General features: G+C 50.5%; 2 protein-coding genes across 7 annotated transcripts in view; one reads left to right on the plus strand and one right to left on the minus strand.

The window, feature by feature from the left end:
• The first annotated feature begins 1,652 nt into the window (after positions 1 to 1,652).
• LOC137443517 (syncytin-2-like) lies at positions 1,653 to 3,224 on the plus strand. Its single transcript, XM_068143282.1, is given in 1 exon segment — positions 1,653 to 3,224. A coding segment is annotated over 1 exon segment (1,317 nt). The 5' UTR covers positions 1,653 to 1,679; the 3' UTR covers positions 2,997 to 3,224.
• Positions 3,225 to 11,071: 7,847 nt separating this feature from the next.
• DTNB (dystrobrevin beta) overlaps positions 11,072 to 14,362 on the minus strand; it is a 505,091-nt gene continuing 501,800 nt past the window's right edge. For all 6 annotated transcript variants that reach the window (XM_068143073.1, XM_068143070.1, XM_068143069.1 and 3 more), the window contains one exon: positions 11,072 to 11,348. The gene's annotated coding sequence lies outside the window, so the exon portion shown is untranslated. The remainder of the gene's footprint in view (positions 11,349 to 14,362) is intronic.

The raw sequence follows: 14,362 nt of genomic DNA on the forward strand, positions 1-14,362 counted from the left end.
ACTAAACCTTTTTTATTACATTCCCATGAAAGCCAAGGGATAGCGCTCGGAGTCCTAGCACAAACCTTAGGACCCTACCGAAGGGCGGTGGCATACCTCTCTAAACAACTGGATGAGGTAAGCAAGGGATGGCCAGGATGCCTGAGGGCTGTGGCAGCAGTTGCGATTAACATTCAAGAGTCTCGAAAATTCACAATGGGGCAGAAGATCACAGTCCTAGTATCACACACCATCTCTGCTGTTCTAGAAGCCAAGGGAGGACACTGGCTGTCTCCACAATGATTTCTTAAATACCAAGCCATCCTAGTGGAGCAGGATGATGTAGAAATTAAAGTTGCTAACTTTGTCAATCCAGCCTCTTTCCTCCAGGGTGGTGATGGAGAACCAGTTATTAACGATTGTTTGTTAACAATTGAGGCCACTTATTCCAGCAGACCTGACCTGAAGGAAGAACCCCTAGAAAAGGCAGACCATAACTGGTACACCGATGGAAGCAGTTTTGTGATCCAGGGAGAAAGAAAAGCTGGGTACGCTGTAACTACAGGAGAAGAGGTAATCGAGGCAGAAGCCCTACCAAGTAACACCTCCGCTCAAAAGGCAGAGATAATAGCACTCACCAGAGCTCTTGAGCTTTCCCGAGGGAAAAGTGCAAACATATGGACTGACTCCAAGTATGCCTTTGGGGTGGTACATGCCCATGGAGCCATTTGGAGAGAAAGAGGACTGTTGACATCTCAAGGAAAAGGTATTAAACATGCAGAAGAAATACTGAGGCTGCTAGAAGCAGTGCAGAAGCCAAGCAAAGTAGCCATAATGCACTGCAAAGCACACCAAAAAGGGAATACTGGTCAAGAAAGAGGCAACAGACTGGCAGATGAAACAGCTAAAAGGGTGGCCAGGGAGGGGAGGAAGGTGTCAGAATTTGTTTTGATCCCAGATGGTAAACTGTCAATTGAGCAAAAAGAGCCAGAACCTGTGTATAGCACAGAGGATCAGAAATTAATTAAAGACCTTTTGGGGAATAGGACAGGAAAGGGCTGGGCCAGGACACCGGATGGGAAATTAATCATTCCCACGAACCTTCTCTGGGCTCTTGTTCAGATGGAACACGCAAAGACTCACTGGGGAACAGAAGCCCTGTATCGAAAATTGGTTCAGGAGTGTATAGCACAGAAGTTATACACCACGGTCGAACAGGTAACCCGGCAATGTGAGGTGTGTCTTAAGGCTAACCCCAGAGTAAGAAGAGGAGTTAGACTGGGACAAATTAGCAAAGGAAATTATCCAGGACAACAATGGCAAATTGATTTTACTGAGCTCCCAAGAAAGGGGGGATACAGGTACCTGTTGGTACTCACTGACACCTTCTCTGGTTGGCCAGAAGCATTTCCCTGTCGCACAAACAAAGCATGGGAGGTTACTAAGGCAGTGTTACAAGAGATAATACCTTGTTTTGGGGTACCTGCTGCTATTTCCTCAGACAGGGGACCTCATTTTGTGGCCAAGGTGGTACAACAAGTGAGCAAAATTTTAGGGATTGATTGGCAACTCCACACCCCCTACAATCCACATTCGAGTGGGCAAGTGGAGAAAATGAACCATTTAATCAAAAACCAGATAGTAAAAATTGGACAGGAAGCAAACCACCACACCAGAGTCAAGAAGACCTCAGCAAAAGAATGGAAACTCGAATCCCAGGGACCCCTGAAGCTCAAGCTGTATCGATAATTGTGATTTGTTTGTTGGTTGATACTATTGAGGGATGGGAAGGCAATATGTACTTAAATGTTAGTCAAGAATTGGCTTTGCAAACTAATCTCTCTAACTGTTGGATATGCACTGAACTTCCTCGAGGCCAAATGAGGACCCCTTTATTTGGGGTAGTCTCAATGAATTTGGCTTGGGGGCCATCAGACTAGGTGACTACATCTGATAGTAACTTCCACAATTGTCAGCATGGGAAAGATAGCTCAGAAAACCTGGGTCCAAAGTTTGACTTATTAATTGTAGATCCTTCATGAACCCATTTTGCAGAAAGTAATGAAAGTAGTGAAAATAAGGTAGGATGGCAAAATTTAACAGGGTTGGGCTGCAGCTGGAATTACTCTTCCCCTGGAGAAGTCTCAGGTGCCAATCCACGGGTTCAGGGAAATGGCTGTACCTCTTCTAAAGAAAGCAGGCTGGATGTTGTAGGGGCTGGTGTAGCCCTATTAAGTCAAATTAGTTGCTTACTCCCTTATGGATATTGGTGGTTATGTAGGGATGGGCATGCCAGAAAAAGCTTACCCTCAAAATGGACAGGAGTTTGCACTGCAGGCTACTTAACCCCACAAATCACTGTCCATGATGAGGTCCTGCCTAGAGGATATTGGAGAACTCTTTGGAGAAGACACAGAAGGACAGCAAATCCCCTTGTCAGATACAATACTGGATATCACAGTTTTCTTCGAGCATTGTTCCCTGCATTAGGCGTTGCACAACTTGAAAAAGCAATAGTAAATATATCAGCTACAATGGAAGTCATTGCTAATTCAGCAGCTGATGCAGTGCAGAATCTGCAGGTGGAAGTTAAGTCTGCGAGCAGTGTGTCACTGCAAAACAGGCTGGCTTTGGATACTATTACAGCTGAAATGGGAGGGGTGTGTACCTTGATAAACACCACTTGTTGCACCTATGTAGATAAATCAGGACAAATTAAAACTGATGTACAAAATATATGGGAACAGGGGAAAGTATTACATGAGGTGAGCAAGGATGATACATCATATGGATTATCAGACCTCTGGGAAGAGTTAACCTCATGGATGCCCAATATACGCTGGCTTAAACAGTTGTTGCTGGGAATTGTAATGATTATTTTATTAATAATATTACTGTTAGTTTTGATTAAGATAATTATGTGTACTGGAAAGAGTAGTGTAGAATCCTACCAGAAGTATAAAAATGATAAACTCAGGCATGAGCTGGAAACAGGACATTATTTTAAGAAAATATAGTATAGGAATATACTCTTGGCTGTAAGAAAGGGGGGAATTGATGAACAGAAAATTCTCATTAACAGAATAACAGAGTTGATAAGAATTTTCCGCTTGTTAGCTGAAATGCTGGAATGCAGGGAGGGGGAGAGGGGTTGGCAGACAGCCTTTGGATAGATAAGGAATAACAGGATTTTTCAGTGATTTACTTCTGTTAGTCTTGGACAAGATGATCTTTTGTATAAGATAAAGGACACCTGCATGATATGTATACTTCTGCTATTTTTAGATAGATAACCTTTGTATAGATAGGAAGCATCTGGACTTTTCTGTGAAATATTAACATCCCTCTGTCATTATAGACAGATAACTTTCTGTATAAAAGTTTGCCCAAAACTCTCTGAAGGTACACAGGTCTTTTGAAATGATTCTACCTGTGTCAGGTGCCAGAATAGAAGCATAATACAAGAAACTTACTGAGTCTCTTGTGTGTCTTTCTCTAAGTCAGAAGGGGTGGAGGTGACTTGGACTCTGCATCGCGACGACAGAGACGGCGGGGGCCAGGCCGGGCTGCGTTCAAGCAGCGGCGGCAGCTGTAAATCTTTCCCTGGTGTTTTCGGACATGCTCCGAGAATGGCGCCGAGCACCTGGCTCCGCCTCCTCTCTTCTCAGCGAGTTGTGCTGCAGCCACCCCCTCTTCCGGGGGAGGGCTGTGAGCCAGATGCAGTGATGCCTCGGTACGCAAACCCCCAGTGGGGGCGCGATATGCCTGTGATGTGCCTGCGATGTGCATTTGTGTAGCTTCGGACCGCGGCTGGAAGCGGTCGGCTGCGGCTCCCTGGAGGGATGGAAAAAAGCGGTCGTGGATCCTGATTGCTCCGACCGGCTTGCCCCAGGGGTGGAAAAAGCCGCTGAGTAAATGTAAAAGCAAACAAAGGCTCATCTGAGAAGTTGTGAGGTATTTCCAGGTGACCAGGATGTCCCAACGAGTCCACAAGGAATTCACACTGCAGGAGAATGACTCTGTGTCGCTGGGAGGTTCCATCATATGAGGAAGAAGAACTGGAATGGACTGGTACTTGAGCCTGAATGAGAGACTGTGTGGAAGGGTGCCCAGATGAAGACCTGAACTGTTTCTAGACATGCCATCAGAACAGTTCTAATTTGATGATATGTTTTGGGTGCAGGGATTATGGTATGGAATAAGGGGTGGCGTGTGGTGGTTTAGGCTGGGTGCTGGCCCGGATGCCACTGCACAGACCACACCTGGGAGGTCCCAAGGGGTGGGCCCAGTCCAGGGGGTGGTCACAGGAAACCAGGTATTCCATTCCCATAATGCCCTGCTCCCCTATAAAATGTCCATGCGGGGTCTTCACTTCCTCTTTCGTCCCCTGCTGCCGCCTAGGTAAAATGGTGTGAGCTGCCTCCCTTGGGCCTGCCCAGGCCCAAGGCTGGGTTGTGGGGGGGAGGAAAGAGCCCTGGGGGGTTTGGGTGTACCCCCCAGGTGGGGATGGGACGTTCTTGGGTATGTTCTGGGATTTCTCTCTTTGTCACAGTGCTTGTGGTTCTCTGTAAATCTTTCATTGTTGGTTTTTTAAATTGTTTTTCTATTTAAACTTTCCATCACTTTTGCAATCTGTTTGTCTTGAGTCGTTGTTTCTGCCCGTGGTGGGGAGGGGGTCTGCCCCAACCCATTACACCTGTCTCCAGGTGACACAGTGTGTGTCACAATGTGCCAGGCAGCCAGGTCAGACCAAGCGCCAGAGGTGGGTGTGAACAGGGGTGGTGAGGACTGGGAACTCCAGTGAGGACTAGGAGCAGTGTCCAGGACATGAGGCCATTGCTGGACAGGGGTCCACAGGGTGTGTGGTAGCACTGGCGCATGGCAGCAGGGTGGGTACTGCAGACAGGATTTGGGGCCTTTCCTGATGCTACTTGAGGGACCCAGATCTGAGCCTGGCTGTGGGACTCACAGTTTTCCTGGGATGCCTTTGGGGTGCACAGAGTCATTGCATTCTCTTTGGGGTGCATAGTGTCCATGAGGTTTCTATGGGGTATATTGGGGCACATGGGATTCTTGGGGGTCTCTGTGAGGATCGATGGGTCTTTGAGGTCTCCATGGGGCATGTAGACAACCTGGGATGTCTTTGGGGGTGCATGGGATCCTTAGCATCTGTGTGGATTGTATGGGGTCCCTGAGGTCTCCTTGTAGCACATGGAAGCCATAGGGATCTCTTTGGGGTGCATGATGTCCATGGGGTCTCCATGGGGCACACAGGGTCCCTGAAGTCTCCTTGGGGTGCATAGAGACCCAGGGGTTTTCATGGGGCACATGGGGTCTTTGTGGGGCACATGAGATCCACGGGGTCTCTGTGGGGCTGAGCCCATCCGCTGCCCCACACTGAGCTGATCCCCCTCCTGGGTCTGTGGTTAGTTTGTTTTAAACATGGTTCTGATGAGGTATGTCTGTCTACCCCACAGAATGAACAGAGGGGCAGCGGACAGGGACGTGGATGCCACCGGACAGGCACCCTGGATGCAGCCTGCCGACAGTGAGCACACCAGGGAACTGGGGTTCCCTCAGCTGCGGTCCATTATCTTTCCCACCAAGGCACCTAATTCCTCACGCACATGGGCACCTGGAGCTGAGCAGTGCCGTGACAAATTTGGGCCAGGGAAATGGAGGGGACGCATCTGTGCCCCTGAAGCTGCAAATTACAGAGGCTAAGATTTCCCTTCCACAAGCTGAGCCTGGTCCCTGCTGCCGGCAGCTCTGCCTGGGAGTCTGCAAGGGCCAAGGGGTCCAGGAATGGGCATGAGGCATCACTGCCAGATCCAGCAATGGGAGCCTGGCATCCCTGTGTGAGAACTGATGCCAGCTCTGAACCACCACCCCGGAGCACTGGGGCTGAATGGGGCATCAGACTTCCTCCATCACTGGCTCCATATCTGAGGGAGCAGCAGTGACAACGACCCCACTATCACAGGGGGCTTTGCTGGGGGGGGGTGTTTGGCACCAGCCCTCCCAAACCCCTGCTGTGTTGGGAGGGCATGGGGGGGGGGGCTGGCTCCACTGCAGAAGCTCCCACCCTGGTGCCTGCTCTCCATGCCTGTCCCTCACCCTTTCTACCACCACCAGATGTGATCGCCGGGGTCTGCAGCGTGTATGAGGAACATCTGGCAGGGTGGACACCCAAACACAAGCAGCTCTGTCTGCTTCCAGTGACCTGCAGCCATGACAAATGTGGGTAATCTCCCGGCTCTGCCGCTCCCTCCCAGCCCACGGCGAAGCTCTGGCAGCTCTCCTTCCCCACTAAAAACCTTTCCCCCCTCCCTCAATCTTTAATCACTGTCTTGGCTTTTTTTTTTTTTTTTTTCACACACTGAAGGGACAAGGAACCCCTCAGGGCTGAGATGAGTTTATTAAGTGTTTGGCAGATGACAGAACATGGCTTCCAGTTTACAGCTTTCTCTCAGAGTCATTCCCCAGGCTCACAGCATCGTCTTTGCCAAACGCTCCTGCACACATCCATGCCCATGGCTGCACTCGCACTGTGCCAGGAAGAGGGAACGGCACCAAAGCTTGGCATGGCTCCCATCCCTCTGACTGCTGGGCTCTGCCACCAAGGACACCCTCATCGTGTGGGTATGGATAAGGCTTGGGGAGGGATGCATGTGCTGAGGGATGGCACAAGTGGGGAGCAGTATCTGTGCCAAGGGACGGCACAAGGAGACTTGATGGGGTGCTTGGTGCCATGGGTTAGTTGTTTAGGTGGGTTGGATTGGTTGATGGGTTGGACACGATGATCTTGAAGGTCTCTTCCAACCTGGTTTGGTTTATTCTAAAAGTGGCCAAAGCCACCACTTCCCTTTTTCACACCACTGACAGATCAGTTGGGGGTGCAATACCCTGTACCATGCCCATCTCTATTCCCTATGTCAGGAAAACTGGGGTTTTCCCTCTCCTGGCATTAACCACTGACACAAGGGCAGCATCTGGGGTTGCTAAATTCCCCTGGTCAGGGATGCCAATGCAGGAACATGGCTCGCAGGGAGTGATGCTGTTCCTGGTAGTTTTATAGCTGCTGGGGCGATAGCAGAAGGTTTAGTCAGGACTCCTGGGTGACCACTGGTGTTGCTCCGAGGCCCATGCTGGGACCAGTGACCTAATTGTGGCCTTCCAGTATCTGAAGGGGGCCTACAGGAAGGCTGGGGAGGGACTTCTCAGGATCTCAGGTAGTGATAGGACTAGGGGGAATGGAATGAAGCTGGAGGTGGGGAGATTCAGGCTGGATGTGAGGAGGAGGTTCTTCACCATGAGAGTGGTGAAACCCTGGAATGGGTTGTCCAGGGAGGTGGTTGAGGCCCCGTCCCTGGAGGTGTTTAAGACCAGGCTGGATGAGGCTCTGGCCAGCCTGATCTAGTGTAGGGTGTCCCTGCCCATGGCAGGGGGGTTGGAACTAGATGATCCTTGTGGTCCCTTCCAACCCTGACTGATTCTATGATACTATGAAAGGGATTCTGCCTCTTTGCTCTGGCCAGACCCCACCTGCAGTGCTGTGTCCAGCTCTGGAGTCCTCAGCACAAGAGAGCCATGGACCTGCTGGAGTTGATCCAGAGGAGGACACAACAATAATGCAAGTGCTGGAACCTCTCTACTGTGAGGACAGGCTGAGAGCGTTGGGGTTGCTTAGCCTGAAGGCGGCTCCAGGGAGACCTTCTTGTAGCCTTTCAGTACTTAAAGGGGCCTGTAAGGAAGCTGGGGACAGAGTTTTTATCAAGGCCTGACAGGACTAGGAGTGATGGTTTTAAACTAAAAGAGGGGAGATTCAGACTGGATAGAAAGAAGAAATTGTTTCTGCCACACATTGCCCAGGGTGGTGGTAGCAGCCCTGTCCCTGGAACCATTCTATGTCAGGTTGGGTGGGGCTCTGAGCAATCTGCTGGCTGAACAGGTTTGGTCTAAACAAGCCACCCAAACCATTCTGTGCTTCTGATTCTATTGACAAGGGAATTCCAGCACAGGCTGAGAAGTCATTGGAGAACAATCAGCACATGACCACACACCCACAGGCACACTCCCCCCCCCCCCCCCCCCCAACAGACACACCCCCACATCCACAGGCATACACCCATGGGCACACACCCATGGGCATGGACCTCCCCTCCCCCCTAGACATACACTTCCACACTCACATTCCTCCTGGGGGATTTAAGGTGCTGGTTCCAAAGGCAATCAGGTTTCCAAGTTCCCTGTAAACAAACTGCAGTGCTGGGTTTTTTTCCCCTGCACAATATCCCAGCACATCACTGGTGGAGGTGTCTGGCATTACTGGGGTGCAAAATGATCTCAGACAACCTGCCTCTCACAGGAACCCCCTCAATGGCCACAGCTGCCTGGTCCAGTGTCATACCTGTGCCTGGTGCAGCATCATGGTGAGGGCAGACTTCATGGTACTGGGATCATCTGCACCAACTGGGCTTGACCAACAGGCTCTGGAGACTGGAAAGGACCTTCCTAAAAGACACCCTTGGATGTCCACAGCCTGCCCAGTGCACCACCAAGCCAGCTAATCAATAGTCCCCTTGGCATTGCCTGCCCTACAGGGAATGGACCCCTGGCAAAGGTAGGGCATGTCCCCAATGTCTCCCCTCTGAGCACCTGGCCAGCTGGAGCAGCTGTGATGGCAGGTCTCAGTGGTGCCACCATTGCTGCTTCTAGTTGCAGCTGGACCACAGGCTGAGAGATGATGATGGCTAAGGTGTTGGCTGTGGCAGAAGGCTTTGCCTATCATGGTAGCAAAAGTGAGAAGGGAAAATTACAGGGTATGTGACCAGAGCAGTGACCATCCTCCTGTACTTGGCACTGGTGAGGCCACACCTTGAATACTGGATTCAGTTTTGGGCCTCTCACTTCAAGAAGGACATTGAGGTGCTGGAGCATGTCCAGAGAAGGGCAATGAAGTTGATAAAAGGTCTAGAGCACAAGTCTTGTGAGAGGCAGCTGAGTGGTCTGGCGTTATTTAGCCTGGAGAAGAGGGCTCAGGGAGGATCTTCTCACTCTCTACAACTCCCTGAAAGGAGGTTGGAGCCAGGTGGGGCTAGGTCTCTTCTTTTGAGGAACAAGTGACAGGAGAAGAAAAAAGGGCCTCAAGTTGCACCAGGGGAGGTTTAGGTTGGGCATGAGGAACAATTTCTTCCCCAAAAGGGCTGTCAAGCCTTGGAACAGGCTGCCCAGTGCACTGGTGGAGTTCCCATCCCTGGAATGGCTTAGAAGCTGTGTAGATGTGGTGCTGAGGGACAGGGTTTAGTGGTGACCTGGCAGTGCTGGGTTAACAGTTGGACTCTTTCAACCAAAACCACTCCCTGGTTCTATGTTTCTGATTGTAATTCATCACATTCAGCCACAGACAAAATACGGGACCTTTCCCGTGCTCTGTCTGGGAAGCTGAAGCCAGCAATGCTGCACCATGTTATCATCACTTTCCTCTCCTCCTTGACAGCTCATTCACAATATTTATATTCACCCAAAGCTGTGGCCACCACGTCTGTTTATTTTACCTTTTCCCAAGGGCTGGAGGTACCCAGCGAGCGCTTTTCACTGAGCACTGGGGCCACGCATGGGTTCAGACAGGAAGAGAAGCTGAAGGCCAGTTTCAGGGCTTATCACTGCTTCCCGTTCATCACCCTCAATAAATATTTATAACTGCACCAGGGCTCTCAGCTCCTGCCACTAAAAATAACATTCCTGAGCACCAAGAAAAAAAACAACTAAGAAGAAACCCACCCGTGACTGGAGCTGCTGCTGAGGCTTTCTAAGCAGCTATGGAAGAAAAGCCCTGCCAGCAGTGAGCTGCCAGCCTCAGGCTACACAACTGGGTTCTTTCTCTTGGTTTTAAACCAAACTCAGCTCGATGTGGTTTGGAAACACTTCTGATGGCACAAAGCTGGGAGGAGTGGCTGACACCCTGCCAGGCTGTGCTGCCATTCGGTGAGACCTGGACAGAGAGTTGGGCAGAGGGGAACCTCATGAAGTTCAACAAGGGCAAGGGTAGGGTCCTTATAATCCCCTGCACCAGGAGAGGTTAGGGTTGACCTGCTAGAAAACAGCTCTGTGGAGAAGGACCTGGGAGTGGACAAGTTCCTCATCAGCCAGCAATGTGAGATCACAGTCAAGGACAATGGTTTCCTTGGGTGCATTCACAAGAGTGTAGCCAGCAGATCGAGGGAGGTTCTCCTCTCCCACTACTGTGCTCAGGTGAGGCCACACCTGGAGTCCTGTGTCCAGTTCTCGACTTCCCAGTTTGAGAGAGACAGGGAAGTATTGGAGAGAGTGCAGCAGAGGCTACAAAGATGCTGGGGGGACTGAAGCATCTCTGTGATGAGGGAAGAACTGAGAGACTTGAGGCCAGACTCTTATCAGTGGACAAGGTGCAAAGGGCACAAACTGGAACCCAGGAGGTTCCACCTGAACATGAGGAAAAACTTCTTTCCTGTGAGGGTGCCAGAGCCCTGGCCAGGCTGCCCAGAGAGGTTGTGGAGTCTCCTTCTCTGAGAGATTCCAAACCTGGCTGGACATTGTGATCCACAACAATGTGCTCTGTGTTACCCTGCTTTATCAGGGAGGGTGGAGTAGATGACACTCAGAGGTTCCCTCTGTCCACTATGCTGGGATCCTGTGAAATGAAAGCAGACCTGAGCCTGGCAGTGACCACCCCTGAATTCCCTGCTGAAAAGGGACACCTTTTAACAGTCTGAAGAGAAGCAGAGCCAGGAGACAGGGAGCTGGTGGTCCATCCCCGCCACTGCTGCTCCTCTGTTTGGGCACCCTCCATCTGTGAGGTACCCTGCCAGGTACCCCTGGGATCAGACAGGGAACATCCCATGGGATGGCCATCAGTCAGCAGCAGACAGCGCAGCGTTTTCAGGTGTGTGATGGCCACATCCCTTCTGTGTCATGCACATGAAGGACCCTGGGAGGCTCCATAACCATTTTCCCATGCACATGGATAAGTTAGGAGGAAATAACCTGTGTGTGAAGCCACGGTGACACCATTTGGGAGGAAATCACAGAAGCTCAGGACACAGAGCAGGAGTTGCGAGTATGAGCTTTCCTTTTGTGCTGTTTTCATTTAAACCTCCCTTAAATTGCTGACTTTGATGGATTTGGTTATCATTAGTAGACAGATGGAGGAAAGTAGGACATGCAATGACCTAAGAGGCAAGTGCCCACGGGGAAAGCCCTCCAGGTAGGTTGGAGGAAGCCGCTTTGGTCAGCAGGTTGTTGAGCTCAGCACAGTTGCGCGATGGTGAATGTGCCTCTTCCAGAGGACAGGGAGAAGTCTCGGTCGTAAGCGCAGCCCTCCTGGATGCCTGTCATCAGAAACACACAATGTGCCATCAGCATCTGCAAGGAACAGAGCTCCAGCCTCACCCTCTGCAGCTTTGGAGAGCAGCTCCTGCAAAGTCGCAGGTCTGTGACTGGGACCTCCTGAACCTTCTGTCTGTGCATCTCTCTGGCCATCCCTGGCAAGCGCAGGGCAGATCAAATGTGTGGTACCCACCGTGACCACCAAGTGTCCTGCTGATCCAAGAGCTCCTCACCTTGGATCCCAGACAACTCAGGAAAGAGGAAACCTGAGTTTCTGAGTCGATGACACCAGGAACATGGTGCTGGGGCAGGTCCCTGGCTGCTGCAAGTGAAGGCCCATGAGCTGACACTGCTGACTTTGGAAGCCAATGTGAGGTTGCTGCTGAGCATCTTCCCCCCAGAAGAGCTAAGATGTTGCTGCCCACCTCAGCCCCTCCATCACTGGTGGGCAAACAGAGCCAAAGGGTGGAACAGTGTGCATTTAGGCCTGACACCACCACCATCAGGAAGTCTCAGGAGAACCCACCCCAGGCCCTGACACCATAAACAGGAGGAACTTGAAGAACCACCAGAGTTTAAGGGATTTTTCCCTTTTACTGACATGTTTTCCCATTCCTTCTGGAGGATAAAGAAACCTGGAAGTAGTTTCTCTTATTTTCCCAGTTGTTTCTACTTCAGTGCTCATCAGCTTTGGCCCTTGGTAGAGTTGGAGTCACTCCTGAGCTTCCCAGGGAACAGGTTGATTCTCACCTCTGTATCGGTGAGCAGGGTCAAAGCCACCCTTTTCTCCAAAGCTATTTGAGTTAAAGGGACACCAAGAAAAGCCTCTCCTCCCTGTCCCCCCAGCAGCATGAGCAGCTCTGCACTGCTGGATCCCTCTCCAACAGTATAATTTCACCCCTTCTTGGGTTACCAGATTGTCTCCCAGATGAGACAGGACTTGAATTTCTCATGTAGAAACTCTCAGGAAGACTCTCAAGCTACTTTTGTGTTATCTCCATCCACAGCTAGAATGGCAGGGAGGCAAAAAAGGGCAAACCCCACTTTGTTCTCCTTTGGAGATTACCTTCAGAAGACAACTGTAGTGGCTTTATTATGCAAAACTATGTTTCAGATCCATCAGGCTGGGGCTGAACTGGGAAGTTAAAAGACTTTCTCCAATCTACAGTGTAAAGGAGAAGATCCTAGAAACAAGATTTCCTCCTGCTCCAGTCCTCATCCCTTTCTGATGAATTATGTAGCATCCATGCCATGTTTTCTGCCATGACAACCCTCCTTCTTCACACTGGGGATGGTGAGACAGGCACACAACACACACCCAGAGTGTGGAAACCTGAGCCCTCCTACAAGCCTTTCAGAAGGGGATGATAAGGATCTCATTCAGGTCCTTCAGGCATTGTCACCACAGGGCTCAAGCTCTCTCCCTCCCTGCTATTTCTGCTTTCCAAGCACCTGTTTGTCTGTCCATCTGCTGTGCCTTATTATAACTTGAAGCGCAGGCTCTTTGAGGGCAGAGACTGTATTTTTAGTACATCTGGATAGTGTCCATCACAACAGGCTCCTGTTTCCTGGCTGGGGCCTCTCAGTGTGGACGTGATGCTAATGAACCAGGAGATAATGTTGTTCTCACCCAGGTTAGTGACGGTTTCCCACTGCCTGCAGCAGGAGCAGAGTTGGATCTCCGTGAGGAAACACTCCGCATCCTTTTTTGGAGTTGTGGAGTGATGGGCAGAGAACCCTCCTTGTGCAGAGATGGGACAGGAGGGAAAAAGGCAGGACGAGACCAAGGACTTGGTCCTGGGCATTGAAATGGTGTGCAGTGATGGTGGGGAGAGGAAATAAAAATGCATTCAAAACCCCACACCCATCCTTATCTGGATTGTTGTGCAGCCTGCAGTTGCCTAACCTGCAACAGAGGGAGAGGAACATGTAGAAGTGATTTGATTTCCTCTGAAATTGAAAAGTCATTGAATCACAGAATGGTCTGGGTGGGAAGACACCTTTAAAGGTCATCTAGTTCAACTTCCCTGCAGTCACCAGGGATACCTTCAACTGAAGCATACTGCTCAGAGTTCCATCAGACCTGACCTGGAATGGTTCCAGGGATGGAGCATCCCACCACCTCTGTGGGCAACCTTGACCAGTGTCTCACCATCCTTATAGTGATGAATTTCTTCCTTCTGTCTAATTTGAATCTTCTCTATTTTAGTTTAAAACCATCACCCCTTGTCCTGTCACAACAAGTTCTGCTTAAAAAAAATCTGTCCCCAGCTTTCTTCCTGGTCCCTTTAAGTAATAAAAGGCCACAAGAAGGTCTCCCTGGAGCCTTCACTTCTCTCTCAGCCTGTCCTCACAGCAGAAGGGGCTCTAGCACCTTAGATAATTTCTGTGGCCTCGTCTGGACCTGCTCCAACAGGTCAATGTCTCTTCTGTCCTGAAGACCCCAGAACTGGATACAGCACTGCAGTTGGGATCTCACCAGAGCAGAGCAGAGGGGCAGAATCCCCTCCAATACCCTCCCTTGACCTGCTGGCCTCCCATCTCTTGGTGCTCTAACTAGTAACTCTACTCAGGACTGCAAATACTTTACAGGTGGAGTAGTGCTCCTGATTTTACCAAATACTGGCATTGCTGAGGTTGGAAGAGACCTCTGGTGATTTCCCAGTCCAGCCTACTCCTTACAGCAGGGTTAGCCACTGTAGGCTGCTCAGGACCTTGGTTCTCAATATCTCCAAGGGTGGAGAATCTACAGCCATTCTGGGCAACCTGTGCCAGTGTTTGACCAGCCTCGTGGCAAAAGAGTATGTGTTGTGTTCCTACAGAATTCCTCTGGGTGTGTGCAGGCTGTCTCTCATCCTGCCACTGGCTGTCGCTGAGAAGACCCTCATTTTCTTTGGTCTTTTCCATCAGTTATTCACACACCTTGAGCTGAACCCAGCTCTCTCAGCCTCTCCTCATGGAACAAATGCTTCAATGCCTTAACAGCTGCCATGGTTCTTCCCTGGGCTCTTTCCAG

This window comes from Melanerpes formicivorus, unplaced genomic scaffold, assembly GCF_026170545.1.
Source record: "Melanerpes formicivorus ecotype bairdi unplaced genomic scaffold, bMelFor1.0.p_v2 SCAF_9, whole genome shotgun sequence".
Taxonomy (NCBI): domain Eukaryota; kingdom Metazoa; phylum Chordata; class Aves; order Piciformes; family Picidae; genus Melanerpes; species Melanerpes formicivorus.